This window comes from Hemitrygon akajei, chromosome 4, assembly GCF_048418815.1.
Source record: "Hemitrygon akajei chromosome 4, sHemAka1.3, whole genome shotgun sequence".
Lineage (NCBI taxonomy): Eukaryota > Metazoa > Chordata > Chondrichthyes > Myliobatiformes > Dasyatidae > Hemitrygon > Hemitrygon akajei.
The window spans coordinates 39387104-39407613 of NC_133127.1; the positions used below are offsets into that span (position 1 = coordinate 39387104).

Below are 20510 nucleotides of genomic sequence, written 5' to 3' on the forward strand. Positions count from 1 at the left end.
ATGATGGGGCAAGTGAAGTTGAGTGAAGTTATCCCCTTTGTTTCAAGATGGTTGAAGGGTAAAAACTGTTCCAGAACCTGGTGGTGTGTGTCCTGAGGATGCTGTACCTTCTTTCTGATGGCGGCTGTGAAAAGAGAGTGGGGGTCCCTAATGATGGAGGCTGCTGTCCTGCGATAACGCTTTATGTAGATGTGATCGATGATTGGGAGGGCTTTACTCATGATGGACTCGGCCAATTCCACTATTTTTATAGGATTTTCTGTTCAAGGGCATTGGTGTTTCCATACTGGGCTATGGTGCAGCCAGTCAATATACAGTCTACTACACATTCTTCATTACACATCTATAGAAGTTTTTCAACATTTTAGATGTCATACCGAATCTTTGTACATGCAAGGAAGTAAAGGTGCTGCTGTGCTTTCTTCATAATTGCACTTAACATGCTGGGCCCAGGACAGGTCCTCTGAAATCATAACTCCGAGGAATTTAAAGTTGTTGATCTTCTCCACCTCTGATCCCCCAATGAGGACTGGCACGTGGACCTCTAGTTTCCTACTCCTGAAGAAAATAATCTGCCCCTTGGTCTTTCTGAGATTAAGTAAGAGGTGGTTGTTATGACACCACTCAGCCAGATTTTCAATCTCCCTCTTATATGCTGATTCATCACCATCTTTGATTCAGCCAGTGACAGTGGTGTCATCAGTAAACTTGAATATGGCACTGGAGCTTTGCTTACCACATGTTTATGGATGTAAAACCAGTCGAGCACGGGGCTAAGCACATAGCCTCATGGTGCGCTTTTGCCGATGGAGATGATGGAGGAGATGTTGTTGCCAATCCGAACTGATTGGGAGTCTACAAGTGGGGAATTTGAGGATCCAAATAACCAAGGAGGTATTAAGGCTAAGGTCTTGAAGCTTATTGATTAGTTTTGAGGGAATGATGATTTTGAATGCTGAGCTGGAGTTGATAAAGAGCATCCTTGCTGTCCAGATGTTCCCGTTTTGAGTGAAGAGCTAATGAGATGGCATCTGCTGTGGACCTGTTGCTCCGGTAGGCAAATTGGAACAGATCCAAGCCACTTCTCAGGCAGGAGTTGATATGTTTCATCACTAACCTCTCAAAACACTTCATCACTGTTGATAAAAGTGCTACTGGATGAATTTGAAGGGGAATAAATTGCAGGGGTGTGGGACTCGATGGAGATACCTCTTGCCTCTTGCTGGCCTCATTATGTGTAGTATTATTTCACTTCCAGAAGAGTTATTTCATCCTCGTTATAGAAACATAAAGAAGATGATAAAATCCTGATAGAAGTTTTTTTTAAATGTGAGAGGCATAGTTAGGGTATGGAGTTAAAATCTTTTTCCCTGGGTAGGATGTCAAATATCAGCGGACATGCATTTAAGGTGAGAAGGGGAAAGCTTGAAGGAGATGTGTGGGCAAGTTATTTTTGCACAGATTGTGATGGGTGCCTGGAAACGGCTACCAGGGGTAGTGGTGGAAGAAGAAACAATGGTGGCATTTAAGAGGAGTTGTGCATCGTGTTTGGAGCAGAAATTGGGCTGAAAGGCCTGTTCCTGTGCAGTATTGATTAATATTCCATGTAAGGTTATTAAGTTACCTTATTATTTAATAAAATGTTACGTACAGTAACATTCACATTGTAACAACATACCATTCTCCAAGTCATTTCCACTAGTTTAAGCAATTAGTTTTTATAAGGAATGGACTCTTTGCAGAGGTTCAATGGCAAAGAATCTGCGCAAGGTTATTGCAAATGACCGAAGGGTAGAATTAAATATGGCATTTTTCAGAAACGGAGAAGGGCAACATGAAGGATATTGTTGTTCCCCCTGCCACCAACCTCCTATGACTAATCAATGAATAATGTCAGGTGCATTTCCTTGAAGTTCATGTTGTGGTCATCAATCAGTCCAAAGAGGCAGGTAGTGACCATTAGATGGTTTCATTAGTATCCTGCTGCCTGGCGGTCCAGGGTCCTCCCCATCTGTCTTCATTAGAAATTGCTTGCTGTGTGTTGGTGGTTAACAGATGGGTCATTATTGGCAGCACTGCCCTCTGGGTCCAGCTGGGAACCAGGCACTGATGTCCTACTTAGGGACATATAGCTCGCTATCTCACACAGAGCTGGCTCTAGTGCTGAGAATTTGCCTTGGGCTCTCTGTCTTAGTGTCATTTGAACATTCTACAGAAATATTGCACACTTAATAGCTGCATTTGTTGCAACCTACCTAGAGTTTTGCTGGCAGCATTTCGGAAATGGCTTAAATCCCAGTTGGTTCTAACAGGCACATTACTTCTGAAAAAGTACATTTGTTAAAATGAAATGATTTTTACTTCATAGAGTTCTGTTAATACAGAGCAATTATGATGGTAATATTCCTTTGCTTCAGCTTTCCACAGGCTACTCTTTTGAAATTATTTCATACTTTTGGGACTATTTTTGTTACATTGCAATAGATTTTTTCCCTAACAGTATTTCTTTAAGATGTTTCTTAAAACCTACCACTTTGACAAAGGTTTAATACCCCCTTGTGTGATTCTGAATCACGTTGTATTCAATAGTCCTCTTGCTAAGTGCCTTGGTATGTTTTGTTAAGCCAAAGGCACCATGTAAATGCAAGTGCTTTTTCATTATAATACCCCAGCAAACTGTTGTCTTAAAACAGAGAATGCATTAGTGATAATATCATGAGCTTGCTTTCATTTGCAAGAAGGTGGCCTCTTCTTACTGATATTCTCAAGGAGCAACTATAGGGGCCTGAAGACCCTCACTCAATAATTTAGGAAGCTCCACCATCAGATCTCTGAATGGCTCATAAACCTCCAAGCACTACTCCCTTTAGTTTTGTAAATTATAGCAGTTTTATGTCTTTGCACCATACTGCTGCTGCAAAACAACTTTCACTTCCTCTAAGTCAGTGATGATAAATCTGCTTCAGATTCTCGTTCAGATGTAGGCAGGACGGTCCGAACTAACTAAGAGCTGTTGAGAAATAAGCCATTTGTGTGCTGATCAGTTTTCTATGTGACAGATTGGGAATTGAACCTGCTTATTTTCCCAATAAGTAGTTGGAAGTAGTAGACCTCAGAAGAATTTCCTGTTTTAGGAGGACAGGAAAGATGCCAGGAAACTGTTTGCTTGGGTAGTCTAGAATTCAGCAACGGAGTCTTGGGATACAAAGTCATCCATTGAGGATTGAAATGAGGAATTTTAAAAAAAATTGTATTTATTTATTTAGCAATACAGCACTGAGTAGGCCCTTCTGGTGCTTCGAGCTGTGCTACTCAGCCAGCCGCAACAGCCCGGTTTAACCCTAACCTGATCACAGGACAATTTACAGTGACCAATTAACCTACCCGGTACACTTTTTGACTGTGGGATGAAATTGGAGCACCCAGAGAAAACCCACACATTCCACGGGGAGCATGTACAGAGGCTCCTTACAGAGAACACCGGAATTGATCGCCAAACTCCGACGCCCCGAGCTGTAACAGCATCGTGCTGACAGCTATGCTACCAGCGGAGTTTATGAGTTCTCTGCTCTAGAAAGCTGAGGATGCTCTGTAACTAAGGCTGAAATTGATAGATTTCAAAGTTCAAAGTAAACTTTTTATCAAAGTACGTAATGTTACCTACCATATACTACATTGAGATGCATTTTCTTGCAGGCATTTACAGGAAGAAAAAGAAATACAATAGAATTTGTGAAAATTACGAAATGATTCATAAATTATGAATCAGAGCAGAAGGCATCAGATTTATACAGAGCCGGCATGAATGTTGTTACCTATTGTAGGTATTTGTAGCTGGGGTATAGCTGTTTGGTGAAGCGTCTGACCCTCAGCTGTTTTCTGAGATAACAACAATATAATTACAACGATCTTTGAGTAGCTGTTGATACAGTGTTTGATTTTTTTCTGAAACTTCAGTATTACAGTAACCCCCACCCACAAATGCACTGAAAACTTGTTTAATTTAATGCATCCTCTCTCATAAAACATATGAATACGAGTACTGACACACAGAACAAGTGAAACACTTTATTTTATGGGGTGTTTTAAGAATATATGAATCACACTCTTTTCTCTTGGTCAAAGGCTGGGCTCAGTGAGGAAGAATCAACATTGCATCCTCTGCACTTTAATATACTGTTCCAATCTTCTGTTTCTTTTGTTGGTCTGTGTTAAAGTCATTGTTTAGCTGATTTTGTGACCTTTGTGAGCAGTAATGACACAAGACAGTTCTCATAATTTGTCTTTCTATGGATTTGTTACCATCTCGCAAGCTACGCAGTTTTTAGTATAATATACATTGAGTTGTCAGTGAACGTGACCCATGGTGCTAAGGAGCATTGCATACACACACACAAAGCCACCGTCCATCTCTTGTTTAGTACAAGTGATGCTCTGCTGCCCTGGTACAGCAATTGCTGGAACATGAACGTTATGCCAAGAAACCTTGCTTATTGTACACCGCACGACCTGGGTTATCTGAATGCCATATGTAGTTTAACAGCACATGTCAAGACCTTAGTGTTATGGCTGTCACTTAGCTGCACACCATCACCCCCAGGATGTCAGTCCGAATTACAACTTTCTTGACCTCTTCTGATCTTTCACAAACAATGAGAAAATCTGCAGATGCTGGGAATCAAAGCAACACATGCACTGCTGGAGGAACTCAGCAGGCCAGGCAGCATCTACGGAAAAGAGTACAGTTGCTGTTTCGGGCTGAGACTCTTCAACAGGACTGGAGAAGGTTTTGGCCTGAAATGTCGCCTGTATTCTTTTCCATAGAATCTGCCAGGCCTGCTGAGTTCCTCCAGCATTTTGTGTGCGTTGCCTATGAGGCCTTCATTGGAAAGGAACTTATTGAAAGTTACAAAGCCTCCTGCTTTCCCCATACATTGTTCCTTCAGCATTTTGTGTGTATTGCTCTTCTGATTTTTGTCGGATTTTCTAACCTGTCTAACATAAGCTCCATCACTGCCGACAATGATCTCTCTGTCCATGGCTGAACATTATAGGCTTGTTCTATTTAATAAGTTACTTTGCCAGTACTACAAGAGGCCTGAGACACTACAGCTGCTGGAATCTGGAGCGACACACAAGGTGTTGAGGGATCTCTAAGGGTCAACCAGTATTTATGGGGGAACTGGATAGTCAATGTTTCGGGTCTCAGAGTCGGTAAAAATGAAAGCTCTCAACTTGAACCATCGACAGTCTTCGCACAAAACATTGGCTATCCATTTCTTTCCATAGATGTAACCTGACCCGTTGAGTTACTCCATGATCTTATGAGGACATTCATTCTACCCACTAAATATTGGCTTGTATTTCACATTACGCATCCTCCCAGCCAGAGTTAAGCAATTATGTCGGATAGAGCTGGGACATGCGCTATGGCTATTCTGCATCAATAGGTGCAATATTACTATCAAAGAACAGACTAAATGTTTTTTTTAAATTCACTTTTCGGGATCTGTTTGTCATTTCCTGGAACACAGGAGACTGACGGGAGACCTGATAAGATCATGAAAGGCAAAGACAGGATGGAAGCAAATAGTTTTTATATCAGGGAGGGGGTGCTCAAAACAAGAGTGTATAGGTTTAAGATCAGAGACTTAAGGGGGATATCAGGGGTAGATTCTTCACGCAAAGGGGTGGTGGATGGATTGATGAGGTTTAGAGGGTTATAGGCCAAATATGGGCAAATGGGACTAGCCCACTGGGATACACAGATGATGTGGATAAGTTTGGTTGAAGGGCCTGTTTTCATACTCTGTGACTCTATGATGCATTGGCAAGGCCACCAGTCATTGTCTGTCCCTAGCAATATTTATTGTGGACAAATCGCAGATCCAGGAAAGATAATGTAACTGCTCAGGCAAGGGGAAATAAAACAGAAAATGCTCGAAACACCCAGCAGATCAGGTAGTATCTGTGGAAAGATACAAAAAGATGACTACAGGTCAGAGACACTCTGAAACATTAACTATTTCTCTTCCAACAGATGCTGCCTGGTTCAAACATTTTCTGTTTTTATTTCAGATTTCCAGCATTTGCATTTTTTATTTTCATCCAAGGGGAAGTGGTATTTCTTTAAATATGTCTTCAAATACTGTGTGTATAAAATTCACAGAGTATTTTTATACTCTCTAATAATTGTTCACTGTAAGGTTCATGTAAGTAATGCACTGACTCAAAATAATTGAAAATTCAATGAATGATATTGAGCGACAGGTGTCATTTTACTGATGTTAGTAATGGACATGACTCCATCTGTAACTGAATACAGTTTACATTTACAATAAGGGATGAGGCTCTGTCTTGTAGTCACTGTATCCAAGTGCTGCAGCTCTGCACAGGCAGGTCTCTATGGGAGTGCCTTCAGCACACACCGCATTGGTTCATAAAGCCAGTTCACAGTCACCATCACCAGGGCAATCAGGGATGGGAAATAAAAGGAGCCCTTGCCCATTTCCCTTAGGATGGACAAATTGATATAAATGGTGATGCAGTTCAATGAATAGGGGTCGAAAGATCAACACATAATTTGCTGGAGGAGCTCAATGGGCTGAGCAGAATCTGTGGAAGGGAAGGAATTGTCGACATTTTAGGTTGAAACCCTGCATCTCTCGGGTTCAAATCTCTCGTGTTTCCTGGGGCTGAAGGAGGCCCACAAAAACAAAGAAATTCTTGCCTTTTTATAAAAACATCAATGTTAATGAATTAGTTTTGAAGAATGTTTAATGTTATATCAGCTCCAACAACTCCACCTCACAGCCCTCAAGAAGATGCTTGACTTCCATCACTCCCCCAACTGCTAGTCTAGGTATTTTGTTGCCTGGACTGTAAACTTTTGAATTCCCTTCCTCGATCTGCCTCTCTGTGTCTCTCTCTTCATGGCATTTGTTAAATAGAATTTATGCAGTTTGTATGTCAAACATGAAAATACCTTGGAAATACAAAAGAGTGCAAGTGCTGAAATCTGGAGGAATACAATATTTGATGTAGGGTTTTGACCTGAAGTGTCAATAATTACTTTTCCCCCTTCCCCCTGCAGTTGCCACTTCGACTACTGAATTTCTCCATGAGATTTTGTGTTGCATGAAAATGCCTTTTTAGGGATAACTTGTGACTGCTGATGTTTTAAAGTGATCTCTCTCTACAAGGAGGAGAAAATATTTACTCTATGAAACCAACTGCTTTCTTTACCTTTATGAGAAACATAGTTATGGTAGATGGTGAGAATCTTTTCCCCAGGGTAGAAATGTCAAGCACCAGATGACATATTTTAACATTAGTTGTGGGAAGTTTAAAGTTGATGTGAGGGGTACATTTTTTAAAGGGTGATAGGTGCCTTGAATAGGTTACAGGGGTACTAGTGGAAGCAGGTAGACTTTTAACAGAGCCATAATTATAAAGGGAATGGGAGGATATGGATAATGCTTGGGAGGAAGATATTTAGTATAAATTGGCATCAAGATTGGCAAAACATCAGGGGCTGAATGGCCTGTTCCGTGCTGTACTGCTCTATGTTCTATACGCTATGTTTTAACACTTTCCCTCCCCTTGAGCAAATGTCCCATTATTCTAAGATCTGAAGTGTTCTCATACAAGCACTTCTGTATGTGCCTCTGGAAGTTGTACTATATTGAGGACTCCTTGGTTTGTGTTGAGAATTAATTTCAAATCTTCTCAATTTCCTTGAAGGGCTTTCCTGGACCTGCAAAATATGAAATAAAAGGGCAATTTAGCGAAAAGACAAGTCCGGTGAATAAATACATTCCACCACACCCTCCATTCTTGTCTCAGACCAAGGTAACAAAAAAGCCTGTTTCCTTTTCAAATGCTCTCCATGAAATCCTTTTGCATGAACATGGTTAGTTATTCAACTGTTTAAGTGTTTTGTGTTAATTGCTTTGCTCTTACCCTTGTTACATAGGTTAGCCTTTATCAGATAAGTGGGTGCTAATAAGTTTTCTAACACTAAGCAGAAAATATTATTTTAAGAAGTGCACACTAAGCTAATTGCTGTTTTCCCTCTGGTAATCTTCGTGCAACAGAGCTGTCAAAGATGCTTTTCCTTTCCTTGAGCTCTGGAATATATAATTTGCCTTTATACTGACAGTCCATTCATTTTTTTCAGTTGCTTTAACATACTAGGGGACGTGAAAGGTGCTCAATAAATCCAGTGCTTTTTCTTGTTACTCATTCACAGCTGGTGTTACTAAAAGTTCATTTGAATTGGGCGGTTTGCTGGGTTATTTCAGAAGATGCATCAGAGTCAACTTCTGTTCTGTGGGTAGGAAGTCACTTAGAGGTCAGAGTGAAGAAGTTGGCAGATTTTCTTCCTTAAAAGACATGGGTGAAGCCAGATAGGACTTAAAACAATCTCAGACTATACCTGAATACCTCAGAATATATCTTAACTACCTCGGATATATCTTAACACTGTCTTGAATTATATTTTAACAGTACCTCAAACTATATCTCAATATGGCCTCAGACTATATCTTTACACTACCTTGGACTATATCTTAATATTGCTTAGACTATGTATTAACACCGCCTCAGACTATATCTTTGCTTTCCCTCAAAATACTTCATATATCTTAGACCAGTGGTCCCCAAACTCCGGGCCGCGAAGCATGCAGGGGTGCAGCGGTAGCCAGAGCACACCCAGCACATCTTTAAGAAAAAAGCTGAAATAAACAAGCTAATTAATTAGGTGCCGCCCGGCACGTAAATGTCGGCCCAGATCAGAGGTGATTGCCGATTGCCGGCCCGGAGATTGGGGACCACTGTCTTAGACCATAGATGATATGACATACTGTGGGAGCAGAATTAGCTATTTGGCTCATTGAGTCAATTGCTCCTCCATTTAATTTTTCTTCTCGAACCCATTCTCCTGCCTTCTCCCCATAACCTTTGGCACTCATACAAATCAAGAATCTCTGAAGCTCCACTTTTAATACAGTATATGCAATGACTTGGCCTCCACAACCCTCTGTGGTAATGAATTCCACGGATTCACCACCCTGTAGCTAAAGCATTTCCTCCTCATCTCTGTCCTAAAGGGATGCTCTTCTTTTCTAAGGCTGTGCCCTCTTGTCCTAAACTCTCTCACTATTGGAAACATCCACTCCACATCAACTCTATCCTGGCCTTTCAATATTTGATAGGTTTCAATGAGATTCCCTCCTCCCCCATTCTTCAAAATTCTAGCGAGTATAGACCCAGAGCTATCAAATGTTTTTTTTAAAACCGAAAAATAAGCTTTATTCATAATAAAAAATACAAGAATAAACCATTCAATACCTTTTTATTCTTTGCATACATATTCATTGCTTTCTGTTAGTTTTAGACACATTAATAGTACTGCTGCCCCACTCATTTGGCACTCTGGGGTGGCACATTAAATACTATAATAATTAAGGGGCCTTTTCCCTGCCACCCGTCCCCTCTCTCTCCAGTAGAAGAACCATACATAACCGAGCCCTTGCACTGGCCGCTCCAAGCTTCAGTGCACTCCTCAGCATATAGACCATAAGACCGTAAGATATAGGAACAGAAGTCAACCATTCGGCCCTTCGAGTCTGCTCCACCATTCAATCATGCAGCCTGGAATGTGCCAGTCAGCACCCTTCTTCCAGGGATGTCTCAATGTGCTGGTAGACCAACAAGTTTCCAGCAGACTGAAGAGCGTCTTTTACCAAGTTGATGATCTGCCACCAGCACGTTGTGTTTGCATCTGAATGTGTCCCTGGGAAGAGTCTGTAGATCCGAGAGTCCTCTGCCACTCAGCTGCTCGGGATGAAACGCGACACATCTTTCTCTAGGCACTCATTGCAAACCTGCAGTCTGTAAAGAGGTGAGCTGCTGTCTCTTCCCCACCACAGTCATCCCGTGGGCAGTGGGAGTGATTCTCCGGGCATGCAGGAAGGGTCTGACTGGGAGTCACTGCCAGCCAGGCAAGGTCTTGGTGCCTTTGGTGAGACCTGGTGATGAGACATTCTGCCAAGTGGTCTGGAGAGTCAGCTCAGGGAAACTCCTCACAGTATTCATCGAACCCTTCTCCTGCATTGTTGGCAGGATGTTCCATACTGATCACTGCCTGATGGCGTTGTGGTCAAAGGTGTTGGTCAAGAAGAACCTTTCCACAAAGGACAGGTAGTTCAGCAACATCCAACTGACTGGGATGTTGTGCGGCAATGGGGCCAGATCCATTTATCACAACACTGGGGACAGAAGGAACCTTGGCATGCAGTGGTACTCGGTGCCCACATGTTTGGGTTCCACGCATAGCCTGATGCAGCCACCACACAAAGGTGATCATCAGGGTGGGGGTGACTTTGGGGACATTTTTGCTCCCTTTGTCCAGGGACTTGAGCATTGTAGCCTGTCTGACCCCCTCCATCTTGGATCCCTAGATGAACCTGAAACCAGCAAGGGTGATTCCCAAGCAGGGATGGCCACACCTGTGCCAGGTATAGCAGCTCAGAGAGTACCTCACACCTGATGACCGGGTTCTTCCCAGTTATCGATAGGGAGCGCCCTCCCCACAATCTCAATTTCTGATTTACCATCTCAGTCTGCCCCAACTTTATTAGCCATCAAATGATCCTCATACAGTTAACCCTTTCATTCCTTGATTCATTCTCGTAAACCTCCAATACCAGCACATCAATTTTTTTTAGATATAATGCCCAAAACTGAACATAATATCACTACCATGATCTAAATCCTAACACTCCTTTGAACTGAAATTTTTTCCCTCTCAATTTTGCACTAGTGTTGTTATGTTTATTTTCTTGTTTATTTTACACATGTGTAAGTTGTGTATAATTTATGTTAATTTAATTCTGTGTTAATTTATGCTTGTCCTCATCTTGTAATGTACTGTGTGCTGCTGCTGCAAAAAGCTAATGTTCCTGGCATGAAAACAACAATGACAGCAACAAATCTGAATTTGAACAACATGGTTCCCATTGCAGATGTAAGCATTTAATTCCAGATTTAAATTCAACAACTCTCAAGGATTGAGATTTGAACTCATGTCACCATATTAATCGTCCAGACCTCTGGATTACTAGTGTAAGAACATAGTCACTACTGCTCCCTTACCGAAGATTAAGGGCTAAATGTGATGTAGAGGTTAGCATGTCGTTATACAGCACTATCTGTGAAATGAGATTGCAATTCCCACCGCTGTCTGTAAGGAGTTTGTGCATTCTCCCTGTGACTGTGTGAGTTTCCTCTGGTTCTCCAGTTCCCTCCCACGTTCCAAAGATGTACGGGTTGGCAAATTGTGGACATGTTATAATGGCATCAGAAGTGTGGCAATACTCATGGGCTGCCCAGCACAATCCACACTGATTAGATTTGATGCAAATGAGGCATTTCACTGTATGTTTCAATGTTTTGATGTACATGTAATAAATGAAGCTGATCTTTCTTCTTTCTTCAAAGTGCACAAGATGCAGAGCTAATTTATATAGATAGACAGAGAAAAACGTTTTGTATCTGATGGGAGTAGATTAAAAATGGACATCACCTTAAAGTGGAATTGGATTTTTGAAAGCTGATGTCAAGAAACTATTCCTCAGGAGAAACACAAACACAAGAAAATCTGCAGATGCTGTAAATCCAAAGTAACACAAACAAAATGCTGGAAGAACTCAGCAAGCCAGGTAGCACTTATGGAAAAGCCAGAATTTTGTCTGTGTTCCTTATTTATTTGGAGATAGAGCACGGAACAAGCCCTCCCAGCCCAATGAATTGCACTTCTCAGCAACGCACCTGTTCGACACTAGCCTGATCACAGGGCAAATTACAATGTCCAATTAATCTACCAACTGGTATCTCTTTGGACTGTGGGAGGAAGCTGGAGCAAACCCACGCACTACTAAGGAGAACACCTTGTACCTGGTGCCAAACTTGAATTTTGAACTCCAGAACATCCCGAGCTTAATAGTGTCCCACTAACTGGTGTGCTGTCTTGCATCCTTTCAGAATTGTAAGGCTGGAACTCTTCACCACAAGAGAACTTTCTAGGCTATACATACATTTATTATTTTGAGATTGAGATTGAAATTCGATGGGCTGCAGAATCTAAAAGGGTATATGCTGTTCCCTTTTGGATGTCTCACCGTTTAATTGAATGAAGGAGCACAGCAGAATGGCCTGCTCCTGATCCAATGTTTTATACTGAAAGGAAGGACATTAGGCACAAGAGTAGTAGACCATTTAGCCCTTTGTGCCATTGCTATTCTCATCATTTATTTCAGTGCTAAATTCCTCCAATCATGTATAATCTCGCTCACCCTTGATTCCCTTAATGTTAAATATTCTATTGATCTCTGTTTTGAAGGAACTCATTGACTGACTCTCTACAGCCCTCTGGGGTAAAAAATTCCATAGATACGTCACAATTTTAAATTGGTAAATTGTGTTGTTATTGCCACATCTACTGAGGTACAGTGAAAATCTTTGCTTTCATGCCATCATTTCTAGGTGGTACAGGGTACTAACTTGAGACACATCCTTTCTGATCATTTCAAGGCAGTACAATATGAGGATGCAGAATAAAGTGCTACAGTTACAGAGAGAGTGCAGTGCAGACAGACAAATAGGTACAAAGTCATAATGAGGTAGATTGTGAAGTGAAGAGTTCATCCTTTTGTACAGTGTTCCTTTATTGAATCATCCCAATTCAATAGTCTTATAACCATTGGATAGAAGCTCTCCTTGAACCTGGTGGGACGTGCTTTCAGGCTTTTGTAGCTTCTGCCTGATGACATGGGGTAGAAGAGAGAATGTCCAGGGTGGGTGGGGTTTTTAATTATGTTGATCGCTTTACCGAGGCAGTAAGAAGTGAGTAAGTGTGCAGAAAGCAGCAGTTGTCAATTGCTTTGAGGGTAGACCTTTTAGCCATCAGAAGTTAAGACAATTCCTTTACACTGGGAGTTGGTAATTGAAGACCAACAAGGGAGCAATAAAATCAAGACCTACTGTATATCTTAAACACTTACAGTATCAGTGGAGGGGTCGACCTTCGGAAATTCTGAAAAGAATTGTGTAAATTTATGCATTATGTTAATTTACAAAAAAGTGTACAAGCAATGTACCCACAGAATCTTTATTTCCTTGCTGTATGCATGAAAATTGTTCTTTCTCTCTCTCTGTAATGGAATGTGATTGAAATCATTTTCAAGTTGAATTACATCCCTCTGGAAATGTGATCAGGTGCTTCTGGTCCTGCCAGAGAAATTGGTGCACGATGTTTCCAGAAGTGGTCACTTGGGTGTTAGCGAAACAATTATGGTTCTTTAGCACCACTTCAAGTATGGAATTATTGTAGGATTTAGGCATCATTTGCAAAGCCAGCATTAATTACCCACCCCTAAATGCCCTCGAACTCAGGGGGCAGTTAAAACTACACCAGCGTCACAAAGAGACCAGAGTGGGCCAGGCACCGAGTTTCCTTCCCTGAAGAACATTAGTGAATGAGATGCTAGATTAGATCAGTTTATTGCCATAAACACTGGGGTGCAATAAAATTCCTGGCTCTTGTGAGGTTTGTACAGTAAACAGTATACATGGTAATAATAAATACAACAATAAATACTGCAATGAAGACAAAACAGCAAAACTGCAAAGCTGGGCTTTAAATAGTTTCATGGTTACTGTTCGTAAAACAAATCCTAATTCCAGATTTATTTGATATAGTGAATTTAAATTCCCATTTACCGTGGTGGAATGTGCTAGTGTTTCTGGATCAGTGATACAGAATCCTGGCTGCTTGCTCAGTAACTTATCTGCTCCGCTACAGCACCCTACTTACCTTATCCTTTGGACAACAACTCTTCCTTTCAGATCCTAACCCCCATACTCAACCCAATTCCCTGAGCAGTTCTGGTCCTACTTTGATCAGTTCCAGTGCCCACTTAACAACAATTATATTAGACCCCAACTCTAATGTATCAATTTCCCTGAATTCTATGATCAATGAACTCCTTAATATCCATTTAGCCTAGTCATGCAAAGTCCTGTGACCTCCTGGATATCCCATTCTCTGAACCTCCAGCCTGACTGATCAGGCACCCGACCATCATCCCTCCCTTTCGCCCGACACCCAGTCCTGTACCCCAACACCCCCATCCAAGAAGACTGCAGATGCTGAAATTCTGAGTGAGCCATGAAGTGCTGGTGTAACTCTGCAGATTCATCTGGACCCTTCATCAGTCTAGATCATATATGTCAAACTCAAGGCCTGCGGGCCAAATCCGGCCCGCGGTGGAATTATCTTTGGCCCGCGAGATAATATCTAATTACTATTAAAGCTGGCCCCAGTAATCTTAGCGCCTATGGCGTATGATATGGCTAATGCTGAGTTTATTCAGGTACCAGGTTTTCAGGGTTTTTAGTGTTTATTCGGCAGTCTTCTTCATAAGAAACGGAATTTGTAACGTGAAACACTTTGTAGTTATAGCAGAGACTGAGACACATGAGAGCAGGCTGAAAAAACGGAGGCAACGAAAGTTGCGTTCGCACGCGTCCGACTGATCCGGCCTGCATGAAGTTGCATTTTGCTCAATCCAGCCCATGACCTAAAATGAGTTTGACACCCCTGGTCTAGATGATGGGTTGCGTCCTGAAACATCGACTGTCCGTTTTCCTCCATAGATTCTGCTTGGTTTGCTGAATTCCTCCAGTGCCTTGTGTGCTGCACCCTATTACCCAGTGACAAAGGAAGCCTCGACTCATCGAACCACTGGCCCTTTGCTCAAATCACCCACGTTGATTGCCCAGCAATCTACCTTTGTTCGACTTATAGCTCTCCTAACCATGCACTATTCCAGATGGCTTGTAAATTTTGCTGAAGTGTCTGCCTCGACCACAGGTCGTTCCAAGTATGTGTCACCTTTGCCTGATGCCCCTTTTAAATCTCTCACTTCGGAACTTAAACTGATGACCTCTTGTTTTTAGTACATCCTCCCTGAGAAAAAGACTAGGTGCTTTCACTGCATCTATGCCAAAAAAAAATCTTCTCACATATATTTTGCAAGAGAAAATTATTATTTCACATTCCAGACATTTTGAAAGTGATTTGTGAATTCTGTTAGTATGCATTTCTGCTCCCCAACGCGCTATAATGGTGAGCTGGGGTCAGCTGTAATTCCATTCTATGTTCTTAATGATCAAACTAGATTTTACCTTGCCTGGAATTGAAATGTTGGTCTTCCAGAACTTAAATTTTCCTGATTTTGTATCTGATCCACAAAGCATTTTGAGATGAAATTTTGAAACTTAGAAAAGGATGCAGTTGAAAGCAGTTATCACAGCTCCAAATATAATTTAAACATTCTGTTTGTGGGTGTGTTATTTCAGTTGCTTTAATTTAGAAAGTAAAAGAAAAACATGGTTTATGTTAGTTGTGCAACAATTACCATTAGTGCTGAAGATTTGGGTACGGGGAGTTACTGAAGTTTACAGTGGTGATCACATGACCAAATCAGCCAGTAGATGGGATGTCTGTTGCAGATGTAAGAGGGTACTCAGCAATTACCACTGCTTTTAGTAAAATATATGTGCAAAATAATTAGTTACGTAATGACAACAAATTCGTAATATGTTCTCTTCTAAGTGAAATGACCTGGCTGATTGACAAAAACTTGACGTCTGTAAAGATTTGCACTGTCCCCAGCATAAAATTGCCTGATAGGTAACAGTGGAACTTAGACCGAGGCTCAGGCAGCATCAATAGAAAAGAGTAAACAGTCGACGTTTCAAGCCCTGACCCTTCCTGAGGACTGGAAAAAAAGATGAGAAGTCAGAGCAAGAAGTTGGAGGGAGGGGAGAAAGAAGTGCAAGGTGGCATGTTAGAGGTGAAGTAAAGAGCTGGGAAGCTGATCGGTGAAGGAGATAAAGTGTTGGAGAAGGAGGAATCTGATTAGAGAGGATAGAAGACCATGGAAGAACAGGAAGGGGGAGGAGCACCAGAGGGAGATGATGGGCAGGTAAGGATATAAGGTGAGAGAGGGATATGGGAATGGGGAATGGTGAAGGCGGTGGGGGGGGGGCGCAATTACTGGAAGTTCGAGAAATCGATGTTCATGCCGTCAGGTTGGATGCTACCCAGACGGTTGCTCCTCCAACCTGAGTGTGGCTTCATCGCAATAGTATGGGAGGCCATAGACTGACATGTTGCAATGGGAATGGGAAATGGGTGCCCGCTGGGAGACCCTGCTTTTTCTGGTGGATGGAGTGTAGGTGCTTGGAGAAGCGGTCTCCCAACCTATGTTGGGTCTCATCAATATTCAGGAGGCCATACCAGGAGCACTGGATACAGTAGGTGTTCCCAACAGACTCATAGGAGAAGTGTCACCTCACCTGGAAGGACTGTTTGGGGCCCTGAATAGAAGTGAGGGAGGAGGTTTCCCCTGTCCCGATTTCACCTATCACCTACCACCTTGTACTTCTTCTCTACTCCCCCACCTTCTTGCTCTAACTTGTCATCTTTTCTCCAGTCCTGATGAAGGGTCTTGACCTGAAACTTGACTGTTTACTCTTTTCCATAGATGCTGCCTGACTTGCAGAGTTCCTCCAGCATTTTGTGCGTGTTGCTCGGATTTCCTGCATCTGCAGACTTCTTCGTCTCTAGGCTGAGGCTAATTCACTGATGACAGAAAATTGCAACTTGCCCTTTCACAGCTAACGTATGGTGGTCTGCACCACCATAACTCAACAGCATGATGGTGTCTTCAATCTCTGGGCACAGTGTGAGATGCTATAAATTAATGCTGGAATATGATTTGTGCCTTAGTCTCACTTTGCTTTACTGATGGAAATCAGAAAAAATCTCAGGCATCTATACAACTATTTGGTTCTGCCAGGAAGTTTCTGGCTTGCTTACAGATGCTAATGAATTCTGGCAGTGGTTTTACTGCTTTAACTCCTAAGACAGAGAAAGATGCCGTTAACCCCATTGACTCTTGCGCCAGGTCCCAGGGAAAGAAATCCAATAGCACAATCTCCCCTCCCCTTATCTCCCTGTCAACTGCTCCTTATTTTCCCTCACTTGCATTTTGAGTCTTTTAGCCACTGACTGACACTAGAGCTAATTTACAGGTCAGTTGATCTACAGCACCCTGGGGTAACCCATATGGTTACAGGGAGAACATGCAAACTCCACACAGACAGCACCAGAGGTTAGGATCAAACCCGGATTGCTGGACCTCTGACGCAGCACCACTGACTTCTCTTTTGTTCTGTCACTCTACATATTGATTTTAAAATCATTCTGAAATGCTGATTTATGAAACTCTTTAAGATAAGAGTTATGGAGTTATACAGCATAGAAACAGGCCCTTTGGCCCAACTAGCCCATGCTGACAAAATTGCCCATTTGATTGTGATTGGCCCAGATCCCTCTAAGCCTTCCCTTTCTTATACCTGACCAAGTGTCTTTTAAGCATTGTTACTGTACCCACCTCCACCACTTTATCTGATAGCTCGATCCATATACCTAGCACACTCTGTGTGAAAAAGGCGATGAGATTTTATTATGCTTCTGCAAAACACTTCATATAAATTTGTTTCATTGATTAATTTTCTATTTTCAGTCTTCATTGGCTTCTGATTCAATACTGGCTAATGGAGATACAGTCTGAAGTCTTTGACTGTACTGAAATCCTATAACAGGACTAGACACGAAGGCATGATTTACTGGGAGAGGCTGGACAGGCTGGGACTTTCATTCCTCGGAGTGCAGTAGACTGAGAGGTGACTGAATACAGGTGTATAAGATCATGAGGGTTGAATGCACCAGGTCTATTTCCCAGTGAAAGGGAAATAAAAACTAGAGGGCGTAGGTTTAACATGAGAGGTAAAAGATTTCAAAGAGACCCATGGGCCAACTTCTTCATGCATGGGTGTTGCATCTGGGGAATGAGCACAGAGAACGTGTTTGAAGCAGGTGCAATAAGAACCTTCAAGAGATATTTGAATATGTAAACACAAGAGTTTTGCAGCAGTTTTTCTGATTGGAAGAGTGACCAATCAGCAAGAGGGATTTTCTCTCTGTCTGTCTCTCTCTCTCTCCCCCCCTCTCCCCTCTCCCCTCCCGTCTCCCCTCCCCTCAACTCCCCCTCCTCTCCTCCCCTCTCCTCTCCTCCCCTCTCCTGAACCCGAGGTGGTCCAATATCCTTGCTGGCAGGTTGGCTGGGGATGTTTGGGTGGGTTTGAACTAATTTGGCAGGGGAGGGAAACTGGAGTGATAGTGCTGAAGATGAGGTAGTTGGTTTACAAACAGGGGCAATGTGTAGTGAGACTCCTGGCAAGGAGAGGCTGATGATAGGACAAAATCTCAGTCAGCAGGATGAGTGCAATGTAAAAAGTGGACAAAAACGGAAAGGGAGAGCACAGAATTAAAGGTGTTATATTTGAATGTGCACAGGTTACAGAATAAGGTCGATGAACTTGTAGCACAGTTACAGACTGGCAAGTCTGATGTAGGCATCACCGAATCATGGCTGAAAGTAGATTATAGCTAGGAGCTTAATGTTCAAACACACACATCGTATCGAAAGGACAGGCAGGAAAGTGGAGGGTGTGGCATACACTGTTGGTGAAAAAATGAAATCAAATCATTAGAAAGAGGTGACATAGAGTTAGATCATTGTGAATAGAGCTATGAAACTGCAAGGGTAGGAAGACCCTGACGGGACTTGTATACTGAACCCCAAACAGTAAAAAGGATATGGTCTACAAATTACAACAGCAGATAGAAAATACATGCCAAAAGGGCAATGCTACAATAGTCATTGGGGATTTCAGTATGTTGGGTATATTGGGAAAATCAAGTTGGTGCTGGATTCCAAGAGGGGGAATTTTGAGAATGCTGATGAGATGGCTTTTTAGAGCAGCTTGGCGCTATGCCCAATAGGGAATCAGCTATCTTGGACTGGGTGTTATGGAATGAACTAGAATTGATTAGTGGACTGAGGTAAAAGAACCTTTAGGGAAAAATGATCATAATATGATCGAATTCACTCTGAATTTTGAGAAAAAGAAGATGAAGTCAGATGTATCGGATTTACAGGGAGTAAAGGGAATTACAGAGGCATGAGAGAAGAGTTGGCCAGAATTGATTGGAAAAGAACACTGGCAGGGATGATGGCAGAGCAGCAATGGCTGGAATGTCTGGAAGCAATTTGGAAGGTACAGGATATATACATCAAAAGAGGAAGAAGTATTCCAAACGCAAGATGACACAAATGTGGCTAACAAGAGAAGTCAAAGCCAACATAAACGCTAAAGAAAGGGCATATGATAGACCACAAATTATTGGGAAGTTAGAGGATTGGGAAGCTTTCATAAACCAACAGAAGACAGCAAAAAAGTCATTAAGAAGGTAAAGATGGAATATGAAAGTAAGCTAAACAATAATATTAAAGAGGATACCAAAAGTTTTTTCAGATACATGAAGTGTAAAAGAGAGGTAGTAATGGGGGACAAAGAAATGGTGGATGAGTTGAAGAAGTATTTTGCATCAGTCTTCACTGTGGAAGACATCAGTAGCATGGTGGAAGATCCAGGTGTCAGGGGCATGAAGTGTGTGAAGTTACCATTACCAGAGAAACTTAAGGTCTGAAGGTAGATAAGTCACCTGCACCAGATGGTGTGCACCCCAAGATTCTGAAAGAGGTGGCTGAAGAGATTGTGGAGGCATTAGTAATAATCTTTCAAGAATCACTAAATTCTGGAATGGTTCCAGAAGACTGGAGAATTGCAATTGTCACTTCACTTTTCAAAAAGGGGGAGAGGCAGAAGAAAGGAAATTATAGGCCAGTTAATCTGACCTCAGTGGTTGGGAAGAAGTTGGAGTCGATTGTTAAGGATGTGCTTTCGGGTTACTTGGTGGTACATGATAAAATAGGCCATAGTCAGCATGGTTTCCTCAAAGGAAAATCTTGCCTGACAAATAATCTGTTAGAATTCTTTGAAGAAATAACAAGCAGGATAGACAAAGGAGAATCACTTGGTGCTGTGTGTTTGAATTTTCAGAAGGCCTTTGATAAGGTGCCACAAGTGAGGTTTCTTAATAAGGTGCAAGCCAATGGCATTACAGGAAAGATTCTAGCATGGATAAAGCAGTGGCTGACTGGCAGGAGGCAAAGAGAGGGAATAAAGGGAGCCTTTTCTGGTTGGCTGCCACTGTCTGTGTTAGGAAAATACAAAAAAAAACTGAGGCGTAAAAGGACTTGGGAGACTCTAAAGGTTAATTTGCAGGTTGAGTCTGGTGAGATGGGCAAATGTGATGTCAGCATTCATTTAAAGAGGACTAGAATACAAAAGCAAGGATGTAATGTTGAGACTTTATAAAACATTGGTGAGACCTCACCAATGCGTAAGCAGTTTTGGTCCCCTTATCTTCGAAAGGATGTGCGGAAACTGGAGAGGATTCAAAGGAATTT

At 42.0% G+C, this 20510-nt stretch overlaps 1 protein-coding gene across 1 annotated transcript in view; it reads left to right on the plus strand.

The window, feature by feature from the left end:
- Window positions 1-20510, plus strand: part of stpg2 (sperm-tail PG-rich repeat containing 2) — a 533079-nt gene that overhangs the window by 162263 nt on the left and 350306 nt on the right. The window contains exon 7 of the mRNA XM_073041898.1: window positions 7744-7851. Within this exon, the coding sequence (XP_072897999.1) occupies window positions 7744-7851 (108 nt within the window). The remainder of the gene's footprint in view (window positions 1-7743; window positions 7852-20510) is intronic.